Below are 16609 nucleotides of genomic sequence, written 5' to 3'. Positions count from 1 at the left end.
GTTCTGCATACGTAGCTCTTAATACGCTACACCTGCATTTGAAGTTAACTCTCTCTCTCTTCTGCCTCCCCATTGTTTCTCTTTATCTTTTCCTTATGGATGTTCTAAGGCACCTACTCTTACGTACTATGAATTGATTTCCTAAAAGTATTGGTCATTTTGCAGATCGTTGTTGACTTTCACTGATCTTTTCTGGGTTTTGGGTTGGGTTGGATTTGGTTTGGTTTTTGTTGTGTGTTGGGAGAAGCTCTCTACTAAGTTCCTTTTATGTTTTGTAGGGCAAACAAATGCTCAAATTTCCAGAATAACAGAGGAGTTGTCAGAGAAGAGTGAGGAGTTGGTTCGCTACCAGGAAGAGATCTCATCCCTCTTGTCTCAGATTGTTGATCTTCAACATAAACTCAAAGAAGTAAGGCAATGCTGATGAAGAGTGTATGTGCGTGCGCACGTGTGTGCATGTCCACGCACGTGGGAACGCCAGTGCTTACAGTAGGTAAAAACTGACTTGCAAGCCAGGGGGTTACACTGCAAGAGAGTGGCTGTTTCAGGAGAGTATGGCAGAGGATCAACTCTCTTGGGGAAATCGGCTGAGAAAATGATGAGCACCTTTTTGTGCTTTCAGCATGTGATTGAAAAGGAGGAGCTGAAACTTCACTTACAAGCTTCCAAAGATGCTCAGAGACAACTGACAGCAGAGGTACTTAAGGCTTATATATATATATATACATTTAGATAAATGTTTGTAATAGAATACGAGAGAAGGATAACTGAGAGAATGGTAACTATTACTTTTTAATTATGTAGGGCTTTTCATTTTTCATTGTGGTTGGAGTCATATGGTTGGAGGAAAAGAATTATTATTTTTATTTAAGTCTACACAAATATTTTGGTAGTTCACAGGAGTATGAAAGGCAAGGAGGGTGTTCCAAGTAGGGAGGTCTTACTGTTCTTAGTAGTTATGAGAAAGAGAGTGTTTTAGTGTGAATATTACTGATTAGATCAACAGTACTGTAGCTCATTAGATTTTAAGGAAATTCTCTTTTTTGCTTCTTTTGCATCAGCAGTTACTGTATTTGCAGACTCTTTGGATTATTTTCCTTTGGATTTTATCATACTTTTTCCTCTCTTGAGTCTTAATTTGGACTTCATGCTTCACCACTAAAATTGGTGCGGGTGCTATGCTGACCATTGCCCATTCCAGATGTTGGCATGTGCTGTGCAGTTGGAAAAATATTACAGCGTTGAATCAGTCGATATAGGTTTCTGTAGGAGTTAATACAGTTTCATTCTGTCTTTTATTTGAAGCTTACTGGTATCACGTGATGGCCTCTTTTCTCTTTCAGCTACATGAGTTGCAGGATCGGAATGCAGAGTGTCTAGGGATGTTGCACGAATCACAAGAAGAAGTGAAGCTGCTGCGCAGCAGAGCCAGCTCTGTTGCTTGTCTCTGCCGCCCCCAGTCATGTGGAGCATTTCCTGTGGTAATAAATACCGCTAGCATGGCATGCACCTACTGGCACATACGGCCTGTAGTAGCATACAACTATATGAGTAAAATAGCCATTACGGGAGCTGCAGCAGGAACTATTTTTTAGTAGGCAAAGGTGCTGATCTAATGTTTTTTTCAGTCCTATAATGTGTACATTTTTGAGAGCATTATTTGTTAGGAAACGAACCATTCACTTAACACATTGTGATATTAAAATTATTTTTCCTTTTTATATGCATTTTCTGTTAAATAAGGGAATTGGCATAGTCTACAGCTAGTGCTCAGTTGTGCTAGAATATTGTTCAATGTTGATGTGAATTTTATAACTTGACAGTCTTTCTTTAAGAAACAAAGCATCTTTTTAAGAGTTCAGAAGGTATTTTTTTCCTTAATGTAGTTAATGGTGTAATTTTATGTCCTTATCTTGTGAGATTAAATTTTAAACATCATCAGAAATGCATGACCTTAGACTAATTGCCAGAGATGACTAAACCAAGGGAAAAGGGTTAAAGGCATTTATTTTTCTCTTCTTATTGGTGTCAGGTATGTTCTGATTACTGTACTCTCAAAAATTTCTGGGCTGTGCTGGGAATTTGTCAGGTTTTGGTTGGTCATTCCGCGTATACAGAATCCCTCATGTAAGTGTTTGGCCTTGTAAGAAGTGCTCTTATGATTGTAGCTTAACTTAAGAAACCAACATAAAGAGTACCAAGAAAAAATAGATGTTGCTAATGAAAACTGAACCCATACTGGTTATACATGGGTGTAGTTATGGTGGAAGACTGCCCCCCATGCCCTTCCTTCAGAGACCAAAGAGTTTGTCCAAAACATACCGGTGCCCGGGAAATAAATGGAGATTTTTTGAGTATTTTTTTAGAGATGTTTTCTGCTAAAATTGTTAGGAGGAAGACTGGAATCTAATGTGTCAACGCTTCTGGTTTCCATTTTTCTCTAGGATTCCCTTGCAGCAGAAATTGAAGGGACAATGCGGAAGGAATTGAGTCAGGGCGATGAATCTGTTCTCTCCAAGCAAAAGTATGTTTTCAGATCCCTATGTGCTATTTCAGTATTTTTCCATATGCTTGTATTAAGTAAGGTGAAACTGATTTCTTGAAATCTATAAATGTGAATGTTCCCTCTATAATGAGTTTTCTTCGTAACTTAATAAAAAAAGCTTTGTAGTATTTGGTAATCTTTTCAACTTTGAAACTTACTATTCTTATTTGATTCTATGAGGAAGTTGGAAATTTGCTAAAAGGGTGCTATTTTATTCTTTAATTTGTGAGATTTTTGATGCAGATTCTCTGATGCACAGCACTAGTTTCATCCCTTTTAATGCTGATAGAAAAATTCTCAGGCAAATTAAATCATAGCTGAAAGAGTGATAACAGATTCCAAAGCCCTGAAGACCTGTTCCTGGATCTCTTACTTCGGAGCAAGAAGTAATAAGTTAAATATATGCTTCTGAAAGCATGTATAAATTAAATAAACCAAATACGTGGTCCTGAATGTTCTCCAGTGGTTCTCAATCGAGGTTCAGGTCTTTCAGGTCAAAGTAAGTGGTGATTCTGATATTTAATGAAGTGGTAATTCTGATATTTAATGTACTGAAAACATGAGTGTCTTATGCAATCCTGTTTTTCTGGGCTTAAATCTTTTCAGTCAGGTCTCTGCAGACTTTTGGAAGTCTGTTGTTCAGAACTTTATTATATCTTTTTCAAAATGCTTCTGAAAACCACATTTGTTTGCTTGTCTTTTCTGCAGGGGTCAACAGAAACGAGTATTTGACACTGTCAAGGTTGCTAATGTCACTCGTGGCCGCTCCTCTTCCTTTCCTGCCCCACTGCCAATCCCTGGATCTAATCGGTCAAGTGTTGTTATGACAGCAAAGCCCTTCCAGTCTGATGTACACCGGGTGGAGAGCCGCACACGGATGGCCCAGAGGAGCAGCTCTGAGAAGAATTTGAAGTAGGCAACACAGTCTGTTATCTTCTTTCTAAACTAACTGATTCAAAACTAAATCCAGACTGGACCTCAGCTGTGTAAGAGAGAAATGGTTAATTTAATGGTGTTAATATCTATTATTATTTGATGTTTCTCACAGAGACACTCATAATCCTGGCCAGCCAGGAACCCCTGGAGACAATGACTTAGTCACAGCTCTGCACAGGCTCTCCCTCCGTCGTCAGAACTACCTGAGTGAGAAGCAGTTCTTTGAGGAGGAATGGGAGCGAAAGATGCATTTACTGGCTGAGCAGAAGGAAGGGGCTAGTGGCTGTAGCACACCAACAGAAAGCTGTTTTTCCCTGGGTACAAACTCGGAATTCACCGATCTCTCTGCCAGCTCTAGTAATCTCCGTGTCCTCCTACCAGAAAAATTGCAAATTGTCAAACCCATTGAAGGTAAGAGGATGATCTTCCTTCTCTCAGCAGCAGAAAAGGATTTTACATCAATTTGCCAACTAAATCATTGTTGGTGTGTGTATAGCTAGGTATGATATGCAGTAAGAGGAAGTAGTAGTATTTGGTAGGCTGCGTGCCAACTAGCTCATCAGTATCACTTTCTACTTGGCTTTCTTATATGGTGCTAAGTGTGAGGCTTTTTCTTGGCATTGCCATCCAAGCACATCGTGTGTATCACAGTGTTGGCACCAGTTGGCTGGAGTTGTTTTGATCATGAATTCTTGTAACTCAGTACAAGAGTAGGTGATGGCTCTCTGAGACTCTTCTCTTTTGTCACGCCAGGATCTCAGACCCTTTTTCATTGGCAGCAGCTTGCTCGACCCAACCTAGGCACCATTCTTGACCCAAGACCAGGTGTTGTTACAAAAGGTTTTACCCCTCTGTCTGATGACACTGTGTACCACATCTCTGACTTGGAGGAGGATGATGAGGAAGAAGGTGAAGGAGGTATAACATTTCAAGTGCAACAGTCGTTCCCGGAGGAGAAGAAATGTACAGTGGCAAAGCCAGTGGCAGGGATTTTCCTGCCACCTGTTACTTCAGCAGCAGTACCACTCACTGGTAAGAAGCATGGTTAGTGTTTCTCCCTCTTTTTATTTTGCAGTGTCTTTTTCTCAATGGAAAGTATTTGACCTTGCGACAATGCTGTCTTTGCTGTCTTTGTTCTTTACTTAAAAAAAAAAAAAAAATAGCAGTGATGATAACATTATCTTAAACTTTGCTTTGATTAGTTCTTATCTGTCTTTATTTTTACCCTCAATGGATGTAAATTCTCCACATTGCAGCCTCGAATCCAGGGAAGTGTCTGTCTTCCACAAATTCTACGTTTACCTTTACTACCTGTAGGATCCTTCACCCATCTGATGTCACTCAAGTTACTCCCAGGTATGATGACTGCTGACATCCTAAATGTTGCTGCATAAGATTAAACAGTTGCTTTCTGGCTTCTGATATATGGACCAGTTTTAAAAAATAATCAAGGCAGCTAGGCAACACATTGGGTGATACTCACACAAATAGTCGTAATTACAAAGGCGAAACTTGAAATTCTCTAGAGTGAGAGTTAAAACAGGTTAGGGTAACTTAAAGGAAGTAAATTTGTACTCTTAAATAGCAAATGCCTTGTATCATATACTTATTGCAAAAAAAAAAATACTGATTCTATGATAAATTCTTTTTTCTGATTCTGTCATAATTTTTTTTAAACTAAGTTATTACTGGACATCTATGTTGATATTCTATCTAATACAGTATAGGTGACCACAGAAGGTAAATTCATTGGTACTTACACCAAAACCTCTCTGTCAAACCTTCTAAATACTTTGCAGAACAATAACTCTGAATCTACTAAAGCTGGAACCATCACAGCTAACAGAAATAGTTTACTTTTTCTCCAGCCTTCTGTATACTAAAAGGCAAATACAGAGCAGAGCAGGTATAAAGATGGCTAACGTGCATCTTCTCTGTTTCATTTTTATTTTATTTCAGCTCCATGGGTGCCCCATTTCCACTTGGAAATAGTGGCAGCAGTATTGGAAACCCAGTAGTGAGCACTCCAGCCATTTCTTACAGGCTTAGCATTGGAGAATTTCTCACCAACAGAAGAGATTCGACTACTACTTTCAGCAGCACGAGCAGTCTGGCTAAACTTTTGCAAGAACGAGGCATCTCTGCCAAGGTTTACGATAGCCCTGTATTAGAAAAACTGCCTTTGCTACAGCCCCCTCGAACTCTCCCCATTCCTTCTACTCCACCAAATTCTCCCTCGCGTTCACCTTGTCCTTCCCCTCCGCTGTTTGAGCCTCGAGTGCATCACTCAGAAAATTTCCTGGCTTCTCGACCAGCAGAAACGTTCTTGCAAGAAATGTATGGCCTAAAGCCCTCCCGTAACGCTCCAGACGTAGGCCAGCTGAAGATGAACCTAGTGGACAGACTGAAGAGGCTGGGTATCGCCAGGGTGATCAAGCCCCCTGAGACACAGGACCACAGGAAGAATCAGGGGCCAGAGGTTAGCTTGCGGAGGCCGGACTCGGCTGTGTTTTTAAATGCAGGTACCAACTTAATGGCAGGACTGAGAAGAAACCAGAGTCTTCCGGCCATGATTGGAGCGTTGGGAGCTCCAGTTTGCACACAGTCATCAAAAATGGATATCCTAAAGGAGGACTGACTGGTCTGAAAAATGATTGACTTCTAGCATAGTAAATAATACATGAGGGATAAACATCCAGTACAGGCATCGTTAGATGTGTTACAGAAGAGTTGGAGAGGGCACGTGCATGTTGAAGACGTGGGAGAGAGAAGTGTTGGGATTGAGGAGAAAAAGAACATTGCTTGGGTTTGAGGAAGGCGGCTTTTGTGAAAGATAAGAAAGAAGAAACCAAAGCTTAGTTTTGAGACACCCTTCAGCATCTGTCTTAACTTAGGCAAAAATAAAAGACCATTGTAGACATTCTCGGTATTTTAACCTTTTAAACTGTATGTGTAGAACTGTCTTGCAAGTACTGTTCTATTTTTTCCCACCATATGACCATAGTATTTTACTAGTTGTTAGCAGTCAGGCTGCATCATTTAAATATAATGTTAAAATAACAGTCAGTCTGACCAGCATTAGTGGTCCAAGTTCTTCTCTGTAGTAAACAAATAGGAAAACTTGGATTTTTGTTTTTTCATTCCTGTGTTTTCCATTTCAGAAACTGTCCTCTTTTGAACTCCCCACTGTGAGAAGCAGGGGAGAGAACCTTTAGCTCTATGTAAGAAAACAATACTTCTGTTTACAAACACAGAAACTGGCGGTCAGGATTTATATTTTGAAAGTGTGCAATTGTGCTAGTGAGGTATTAGCAGAAGTTAATTTTCTTTACAGAGCTTCTGAAGGACACAGAGGAAGGTGCAAGGAATAAGAATTAAGAAGCAGGAAAGCACGTATTAGGGTGAAAACTTCAAGCTAAGAAATCTTTCCAAAGTGTGTTGTGCATCTTTTTAAACGAGGGTATTTTTGCACGCACACACAAAAATCTCAGGCACATTTCAGTGCTGCAAAAAGAAATAAAACCTAGGTGCTTGATTCAGGGTTTCTTTTTGTTTGACGTAAGCGGAGAGCATTTACTTCAAGCTAAGTGTTAGAAATTCAGTAACCTGACTCTTCTCTTGACAGGTAGACATTATGTATATTTGAGAGTTCTGCAGTAAACTTCATGCCCTTCATTCACTTATTTCTGATTTTAGGCAGGATTTTATTTAAAAGATTTTATTAAGATCAAAATTTACCAGTCTGTATTCAGAAACAGGAAGATGAAAGCTAGTGTTCTTTGTAGCATTTTAATGAACAGAAATCAATTTTGTCTACATTGAAATCCTGTGTTTTGATGATGGAGAGTGGTTCTGAACCTGATTCTGAACAAAGCTGAGGCAGACTTTCTGTCTCAGAAGAGAAGTCCATTTTAGAAGTCTGATTTCTGAGTGGTAGTCAGCAAAATGTTACTGCCCATGCTGCTCTTTTGATTCCTTCCTGTCCAAGGTTCTAGTTATAACTGGATAATCTACAATAGATTTATAGTGTAACTTAAAGAAGGAAAAAAGTTTGTGCAAAATTCCTTGGAGGAATGGGTCTTTGCTGGTGACCTGAATGGAAACAGGTTCTGAATCGTTGTGTAATTTTTCACGGTACCTATCAACATTTTGAAATTATTTTAAAGTTCAGTTTCCATACATTTTAAAATTATTTTAAAGTTTGGTTTCCATACAATTAGGTAAAACAGTCGAAGTTTACCTTGCTTGTTACAGTGTATGTGGGACACAGCCAGTACTTGCCTGGGTGCGTTGTGTGAAGCATCAGTATAATTACACTGCTTTGCCTTTGCCGTAAGACACATCTACCACAATCGGCACCCTTGTTGCTGCAGGATTGAGTGGAATAGGGCAGGAAAAGAAAGCTTCTTAACCTGGTTTATAGGAAATTTGTAACGTGGCCTTTCTGCTTTTACAGTTCTATAGATCTTGTGATGACTCTTTGATACAACAGGCTTTTTTTCTAAAAGGAAAAGGAGTAACCACTTCAAATTTGCACAAGGATTCTTAGCAGAAACTTGCCTGTCAGCAGCGCACAGAAATATTCAGAAACTCCTGGAGTTGCCTTTTGCTCTCTAAGCAAAATCTTACACTTATAAAAGGTGAATTTTATTTAAAATACTATATACGGGTTAATTTTGTTTTTTAAATGAAAAATATTTAATTGCTTCATGTAAGTATTTATGTTTGTACGTGCTTAGCTGTGCCTAGCTAAATAAGGTAAGAGTGAAAGGAGTGGGGGGAGGTAATTTTGCTCTCCAGTGAATGAAGACGGGTATGTCTGCTGTGTGTTTGTAACTTCTAGGGAAACAACAGGAATGAGTTAACAGAAGATTGGACAGTTTGCCGTCAACAGAGAAGGGGGTAGTGTGTCAAAAGTATGTCCATTTTATGTGTGTTTATTGTAGGAATACATGTAAGTTACAGATACATTTTTGAAGGTATCACACTGTGTTTCTAACTCGCTTCATTAGATAGCTCCAGCCGTTGGATCACTCTGTGTGTTATCAGCAGAAGTAGCAAATCAGCTAAATCAGAATTCCTTTGGCAGACCAGGTTTCAGTTAAAATTAATCTAAAAGCACATTCATTAAATGCATGTTTCTCTTTAGGACGCTTCCATATTCCATAGCCCAACAATGTAAACTGGTTCAGTTTGCTGAACTCTGGATATGTCGAGGTTTGTTTGTTCTGTTTTCTGTAGGATGATGTATCATCAGATACTTTACACAAGGCAAGAAGAAAATGGAAGAATCTGTATACCATTGTGTTTGTGTGTTTATCCATTTGGTTGATGCTATGGTGCAGTGTTGTTGAAATTCTGTCACGCGTTTATACCTTTGGATGGTCCCGCGCATTTTGTATATATGTGCCTAGCTTGCAGCAACAGGGAAAATTGGTACTTCTTCCAAGTTTACTGTTTCATGCCAAAACCTAGAAGATAAACTTTTTTGAAGAACGTGTGTTTCTGAGAACATACTAAAAGTTGCCATCATTCTAGGAACTGGTTTGGCTTCTGTTGCTTCCCGTAAGAGAGGAGACAAACGTGCGTGACTAAGATAGCTGAGATCCTGCACAAGATCTTTTGATCCTGCACAAGTGTGATTTGGTTGAGCGGGAGGTAGAACTAGAAGGAATGGAGAATTGCAGTTTGGAAAGGTTCTGTTATCTTGCGGGTTTGAGACAAAAACAGATGCTAGAAAGGAAGGACTTAGCCATGCTTGTGAAAGTCTCAAGAGACAGAAGGAAATTCTTGTACTATTTACCTTTATTCAGATTGGCTTAAACCAAGCACAAATGTATAGCTTTCTAGTTTCACTGTTTTTGATAAACTCGGTGATGCCTGTATGCTCAAAATACCTGTGGTCAAAGTTAAAAGCCTACTGGAGTCAAACAGCAGCCGAGAGGGAAGGAGAACATTGGGTTGGCTGTTAGACGAGGGGATTACACACAATGTTTGAACAGTCTGGGAACTTCATGGTATTTTTTTTCATCTGCTTTTTGCACTTACTGTTGTTTCATAGTGGATGTAAATTTGATAATAAACACTTATAACATGCCATTTTTCAGTATATTGGTCATCTTGTGTGGTTTGTTCCAGATGTCATCTTCTATACTACAGTGTTCTGTAATAAACCTAAAATTAGGCCCTTTTTGGCTAAAATGTAGTGATTGTTATACTGTACACAAGCATACTGAGCAGGTATCTGCACAAGTGGCGGCTGTAAAAGCTGAGAAATTGATTTTAAAACTTGATCGGGCTGTGCTGGGCTGCTTGCTGTTGTGTTTATACCTGAGCAGCTCAGGGTGGCTGATGTGCAGTACAAGCTGCGGTCTGACGGCACAGTAAACGTGCGGTGCTTAAATCTAGAACAGAATGCTTACAGAGCACCTGCTGCTGCAGTTTGAAAAACCTTTTACTTGAGAATGAAAAACTTCACAAATGAAGAATAGCTTATCAACCTCTAGACAGAATATTTGAATGTCAGCCTCACTTTAAATGAATGTGTTCATTTTTTCTGGTACTTTGGGGTTTTTTTTGTGTGTGTTGTTTTAGGGTTTTTTCCTCCTGTTATGTTACAGCAGCTAATATGTTCCTCTAGCATTATAGTGTTAGACAACAGTGTTCTCTAAGAACAACACTTGTTTTTCCATCTCAGTAGCTGATGTTATGTCAGCCCTCTGTGATAAAATGGGGGCAGAGATTGAAACCAAGCTACTCACCTTTGAAGAGTACTCCCTTTGGGTAGGTCTCACTGGAGTTCTCTTGGCACAGAGGTGCCAACTTCTTGCCAGTCCTGCCAGCCTGGGGCTGTGCGGGCTGTGCATACCACCTGCAGCACAAGCCCCTGCGCTCGTGTTTCAGGCTGGAAGGTTCTAATCATTTTCAGTGGTACAGAATGGGAACAACATTGATTTGCAGTTAACAGGTTCTTGCTTGAATTAGTGTAACAGTTACTGACAGTGGTTCCTCTAGTAGTCTGTGTGCATGACACTGCAAAGAACCAAGAACCACCATTATCCTATAGTAAGTATCCTCTATTTATTTAGCTTTCTTATTTTTCCAACATGAGAAGGAGAAGGGCTTTCGCTCTTGTCAGACGGAAGTCGACTTTTCAGCTCAACTTTTCATATGCTGAAGCTTGGGAGTTGGACATTTTGAGGAGACATACTCTTCCCACTGTTCTCTGTAATTGTCACACCTATAAATGGTTAGGCACGATCGAGCTGCAAGCTGGAACGCGAGCATCTAGGTTGCAAGACGTTGACCAAGTTACCTTCACTAGCAAGTAGGTAACCTACACTGTTTCCTAATATTCATTGTATTTATGCACGTGAGTACTTAACACGTTTGCCTTTGTATCTACATGTCCTCAGAACAAAGGCCTGTGTTACCAGCTTAACTAATGACCTTACAGAAGCGTGTCCCACAGTGGAGAAGCGTGTCCCACAGTGGAGAAGCGTTACGGCCATAGGCAGCTAAATGGTGCCAGAGGAATGTTAGATAGTGGTAGAGTTGGGATTTCTGGCTATGTGTTCTCTCTGCATCAAAGCTGTTCATGGTGCATATGAAAAGAAAATTAATGTCCATATACAAGTTCCTGTTGAACTCAAGAGATTTCAGCTGTCCTGAAACACCTGAGCCTGAGGAGTACAGCTGGCTGCCGCTCTGTAAGAGTGTACACGCTATGTAAGCATGTAAGAGTTTGGGGAGGGTTGTTTTTTTTTTTCCACTTGTTCTCTAGCACTTCGGATATAGTAAGGGAAGAGAGTTGTAACCCCTTTGAAGCTGCAGGAAAAGAGCTAGAACTAACCACAAATGGGCGTGCCTGAGGAAGGTGCAAGGAAGAGCTTCCTGGAGAAAACAGGTTTATTAAGCCACCTAAATCAATGGGACTCTGGCAATTCTGAAAGGAAATTCTGGAGTGATTCTGCACAGGTGAGACCTGGAAATGCCTTGAGCTCCTTTCTTGTTTTCCTTTTAGTTGCTCATACTACTAGAAGAAAGGCTTTTGACCGTCTCCCAAGAGTGAGGGCCTTTAAATACCATTTTATACAATAGAGAAGTGAATACAAATAAGGCCTTTTGTGTAGGTTGGAGTCTCCACTTGAAAATATCTGTAACTCTTGCAGTAGAGCTCTCTGTGTGTAGGTTTGGATAACCCAAGAGAAGCTGTGCTTTTAGCAGAAATTTTCAAATTAATTGGAAAGACAGAAAACCTATGTACTGGTTTTGGCTGGGGTACCGTTAATTTTCTTCATAGTAGCTGGTATAGTGCTATGTTTTGGGTTTGTGCGGAAAACAGCGTTGATAACACAGGGATTTAATGCTGAGTGGTGCTTACACAGAGCCAAGGCCTTTTCTGCCTCTGCTGCTGCGGGTCCCTTGTGAATTGGCTAGATGTCAGTTGCTTTATATGAAGAGGTTAATTGTGGAGAGTGATAATTGACAGATTTGATTCCTAACTGATGAAGAATTCTTAATCAGATTCATAACTCATTATATGAGGAGTTTCCTAATAAGACCTTATTTATGGCATGCATTAAATCTTGCTGGAAAGTTCCCCCAATTTTTTTCTACTACGAACTCCTGAGAAAACTAGTTCCTTGAACTCAGCCAACTGTTTGTATTTGCTGTATCTTTTTCCTTTTGATTCCTAAGGAAAAAGTTGTCTACATGAGCATGATGTCAGTCAGACGCCTCTGACTTCAGAATCTCTTGGCTCGCTTCAACACTGTCACCAATGCAGATCAAAGAAGATCCAGCCTCCCGCTCTGAGGGGAAGGGAACCGTGAGAGTTCGGTACTTCTGCTCTGCCTGATCCCTGGCTGGATCCATAGTGTGACAGGCAGGGTAGTTAGTGTAGCAGGGGAAGAAGGGAGCCCAGGATGTACGCACAGAACTGGAAGTTGCTGAGGAACACAGGTGACTTGTAAAAGGTAAAGAGCGGAGCAGTATGTGTGGAGAGAGAGGATCTAGGAAGAAAACCCACAGTACAACAGGTTGCATTAATTATTTTGCCCATGGAGTAGGATACTTGTTTGCTTACAGTTTCTATTCAATATTTAATAAAATGTGTTTCTTTCACTTGGATTGCACATTTCTGGCCATGTCCAAGTAATAGACAAACTTCTGTATATGAGTTGTCCTTGCTTCGGCACAACTCTCAATGGTTTCATGATGAATCCCTAAATCAGCATCAACAACTATCTTGGAAAATTACTCCTAGAATTTGGAAGCACAGATTTGCCTGTTTCTGTAACTGCTTGCTGCATCTGCCAGTTGTTAACGTTCTAATCATTCTCGCAGTCTATAATCTCTCTGCCCTCATCTTTGCAGACCCAAACTGGTACCCAAGAGAGAAGTATTCAGCACAAGAGTCCAGGGAAGGACTTAGGCTCTTAAAATAACTCCAGTGAAGATCTATCTGTTCAGGTAAATAATCGCCTAGATCGATACCATTACTAATGCTGAAAGCTGTAACAAGGGTGTAACAGAATGAACATCTCATTCAAAACAAAACAGAGACTAACAAAGCTTTAGCTTCTACTCAGAGCTTGTAAAACTCCCTGTTCTGTGTGCATACTAATCACAGGAGGCAATATAAAAATGTTTTTAAGGAGCTGGGTACTTATCTAGCGACTTCTTTGGCTGTGCCTAGAACCGAGACCCGAATATCGGCAAGGTAAGTGAACACAGGATAGCTGGACATCTTCAAACATGAAGCTGCACCTGAGCAATTGATTTTTCACTGTTGAGACTACTCTGTGTAGAGGATAACACTGAAATGCAGGTCACAGCCACATCCTGCTGAGGATGCTGGAGGTCGAGTGCTTGACTCTTCCTTGAGGTGTACCAAGACACTAAACCCGAATGATTTTTAAGTGGTGGGGAGAAGTAACAAAACACACTGATGTGAGCTGATTATATCCTATAAAATTTGCGGCGCCCCCCTCCCTTTATTTTGCAAAAGTTAGGCATAAAATACACAAAGGTTCAGAACAGTTGTCTTAAAATTTGCAATGGAAAGATACCTTACTAAAGCAACGGCACTGTGGTACAGCTGATAGAAGACACTGAGCGTATTTTAGCTAGCAAACGGCACTATGGAGACCAGCTCAGAGATGCTCTCAAGTATAAAGTGTCATACATATTAACACTAATTTCTTAAGGCTTTTGATCCTTGGCTGTATTTTCAATAAAAACATTTGCCCTTGTGGTAAGAGCAGGCACTGAAATGTTTTATGTTTTACCAAATTCTTAGCTGATACCAGCCGATTCCAGGCTGCTGCCGCTCCCTCTGCCATGCAGTTCCCTGCCATTTAGTTGACAGGAAAGATGAGCTTTTTCCTCAGTGTGAAACTAGGCTGTGGCATCTGCTTCTCTGCATTCGGCTTGCAACTCTTTCTGCTCACCTCTTGATTCACTGCTGTCAGGATGGTGAGAATATCTTCTCCTCTGCAAAAACACAAGTATGTTTTGTATTAGGGAGGCAGTTAACATCAGAAAAATTACCACATTCTCATATATCTTGATCTATACCAGTGCTAATGGTTCCTGTTTTAAACAGTCTTCAAAGCAGTTAGCTAAACTGCTTTGAACAATCTGCATGGTGCTGCTCTGTCCTACATTACTGTTTTCACTCTGAGCGAGCACTCCCACTGCGTATCATCCACCTTGGCATCCAAATCAAACTCCTGTCATTCAGAAGAAAAATACAGGTGTTGCCAAACAAGAAGCTTATGGAAACATAGTTACCGAGGACAGCTGTACTCCAGGTGCTGGCACAATGCCTGTATGTACCAGGTCCCCTGCCTTGGGCTTCTGTAGGAAACGTAATCTTGCAGGGTTGCCATGCCCAAGAGGAAGTCTGCCTCTGCAGGGATGCAGTCGAGCTGAAATCTTGCATCTGTTTCTACAGAAGAATCTTGCTCTCCAGAATCTGTTTCGACAGTCACACCTTTCTGGCAAGCATCACCTTGGCAGGCCTGAACAAAGAACACTTTTGGTTTTCCAGCAAGCGAGCGGCAATTCTGCCCAGTGAAAGAAGTGGTCAGTTCCTGGATAGGTACTTCCTGCCCATCAACACCATATATAATGCCTTTTTTCCCATGAGACAGGATACAACAAACAAAACAGTCTTTGTCCTTGTGGTCTTTGCACCGGTAGGTGTTCACAATCTCACGGATTTTCTCTGCGGTGAGGTCTCTATGTTCTGCTATTTCAAAATGAAGCTTCCTAAATACTCTTCTCAGAGCCGCTGGAAAGTAAACAGAAGGGGAATTGGAGCCATTTCATGATATGGAAGTTGGACTCTGCAATTGCAAATTGCATTTCTAGAGATAAACGATTTTTTTTTTTTTAAATCCTGCTACACTACTATCCAGGTAGTTACACTCCTGCTCTGAAAATCATCTAGTAGTCTAATCACTAATCATATCTCTACCGAGTTCCCTTAACTCTCCTTGAAAGGCTTTCTTGCAATCTTGCTGTTTGGTAGTACCTGCGTCACAGGAAGAGAAACCTTGCACTCTGACTCTCGAATTAAGCTGGAGCTCAATTCAATCAGGGAAGGCCCACTGATGGATTTTATCTCTTGGCATAGGTAGTGCAAACACACCCATCTCACCGACCCTAGGACCTGCAATGAGCTATGCTGCTGCTGCTGCTGCTGCTGCAGGACAGCCTGCTAAAATCAGGGCCCCTGAATAGCAAGGTAATAGAGTCCCTAAATTCCAACATCCTCCCTCCCTTTGATTTTCTTTTAAGAAGTTGGGTGTTAACTAACATCCCATTCTGGTTCAGCAGCAAATCTGTTTCTGATTCTGCATATTTTAGAAGTAGTATGCATAAGGCTGACGCAAAGCTAGCCCAGCTTATAAAGTCCAGGCTGAGGTTGCTGCTTGAGGTTGCTGCTTAAGGTTGTAGTAAACTCAGTAAAAGAGCAAAACGCTAGTGAATTATTTTGAGTCAGCCAGTAAAAGCTTGAGGAGTTGATTAGGGTTTGTCAGCACAAGAAACAGAGCCGACTCAGCCACTACAACAAAAGTATCCTAGAAAGGGAAAATGGAAATTCAGACCTTTAGTACAGAAAAAGAAATGAGGTTTCAATTTCTGAAGATACGCAAACTCATCTTTAATGTTCACTATACCTGCATCCACGTCTGTCCCATTCCGATCCTTCATGTTTTTGGGTTCCGGCACTGCTTCCCTGGCTTTTGCAAAATTGTGATTATTCAGGATCAGGCACACTCCCCGGGGCTGGCTAGTCATTTTGTAAGCTTCAAGCTGCTGAAAAGAAAGACTATTGGTGAAACTACTGCACTCTCCTCCAGGTGCTTCTCAGCCCTTGCTAGTGGCACAGCAGGGTAAAGAGCCAGCTGGCTTTCTCTCTAGGCAGCTTTCCCTATCCGGCTTTGCTCCCAGGACCTGGCAATGCGCTGCCCCACCGCCTCTGGGAGTCTGTGCACAGCATGACAGCGCCCTCCCAGACCCACATCATCACGCTCAGCCCACACGGGGCGCTGCGTTCACCCACTTCTCCACGCCCAGCCAGCTGCCGACTGCGTATCTCCTGGCATAATAAACTCAGCCTATCTTGCTACCCTTGCAAATGTTTCTGAAGTTTTAACACTGCAGCAGCCGCTGCCTGTGACTTAGCTTCAGAATAAAGGATGTTACAGAGTGGCGCGTTCTTTTTCTAGACAGTGCTTTTAACAGTTGGGCTTATAATAACTGTTCATCGCACGGAGGGAAGATCTCTTCTAAGACAAAATGATGATGTTTCTAAGAAACAAACTGACTTACCTGGGAAGATCCATTCCAGCTGCCAGGAGAATCAGATGCCACAGATGACACCAGCCATCTGGCATGGGCTGAATACAGACAAAAAAGTTTAAGTAAATACAGAATGCAGCACTAGAGAAAGGAGAGAAGCTCTGTTCCTATTCTCCATCTCCAAAAGTACCTCCCGGGGTAAAACTGTTCTCTGAAAATATGGAATTGTGGTTGAATGGCTCTTCCTGTTAGCTATAAACCACTAGATAATCAATTAAAAGGGAGTAAAATGTCTTGTGATCAGCTAGTAAG

At 41.1% G+C, this 16609-nt stretch overlaps 2 protein-coding genes across 14 annotated transcripts in view; one reads left to right on the top strand and one right to left on the bottom strand.

The window, feature by feature from the left end:
- TRAK2 (trafficking kinesin protein 2) overlaps positions 1 to 12928 on the top strand; it is a 32230-nt gene extending 19302 nt beyond the window's left edge. For 6 of the 13 annotated variants that reach the window (XM_082311932.1, XM_082311924.1, XM_082311931.1 and 3 more), the window contains 9 exons: positions 279 to 409; positions 623 to 697; positions 1344 to 1481; positions 2445 to 2524; positions 3254 to 3457; positions 3594 to 3892; positions 4235 to 4525; positions 4738 to 4837; positions 5441 to 9536. In XM_082311932.1, coding sequence (XP_082168058.1) covers positions 279 to 409; positions 623 to 697; positions 1344 to 1481; positions 2445 to 2524; positions 3254 to 3457; positions 3594 to 3892; positions 4235 to 4525; positions 4738 to 4837; positions 5441 to 6119 — 1997 coding nt within the window. In that variant the 3' untranslated portion in view covers positions 6120 to 9536. Of the gene's footprint in view, positions 1 to 278; positions 410 to 622; positions 698 to 1343; positions 1482 to 2444; positions 2525 to 3253; positions 3458 to 3593; positions 3893 to 4234; positions 4526 to 4737; positions 4838 to 5440; positions 12559 to 12859 lie in introns of those variants that run through there. The other 7 variants (XR_014228168.1, XR_014228169.1, XM_082311934.1 and 4 more) reach the window with 7 other exon arrangements.
- Positions 12929 to 13423: 495 nt separating this feature from the next.
- Positions 13424 to 16609, bottom strand: part of LOC309590330 (uncharacterized protein) — a 21759-nt gene continuing 18573 nt past the window's right edge. The window contains exons 14-17 of the mRNA XM_082311449.1: positions 16328 to 16395; positions 15673 to 15811; positions 14279 to 14780; positions 13424 to 13978 (exon numbers count right to left, since the gene is read on the bottom strand). Of these exons, the coding sequence (XP_082167575.1) occupies positions 13843 to 13978; positions 14279 to 14780; positions 15673 to 15811; positions 16328 to 16395 (845 nt within the window). The 3' untranslated portion in view covers positions 13424 to 13842. The remainder of the gene's footprint in view (positions 13979 to 14278; positions 14781 to 15672; positions 15812 to 16327; positions 16396 to 16609) is intronic.

The sequence above is a fragment of the Platalea leucorodia genome (assembly GCF_965183815.1).
Source record: "Platalea leucorodia genome assembly, chromosome: 5".
Lineage (NCBI taxonomy): Eukaryota > Metazoa > Chordata > Aves > Pelecaniformes > Threskiornithidae > Platalea > Platalea leucorodia.
The sequence above is the reverse complement of the archived record's forward strand: the minus strand, read 5'-3'. Positions and strand labels throughout refer to the sequence as shown.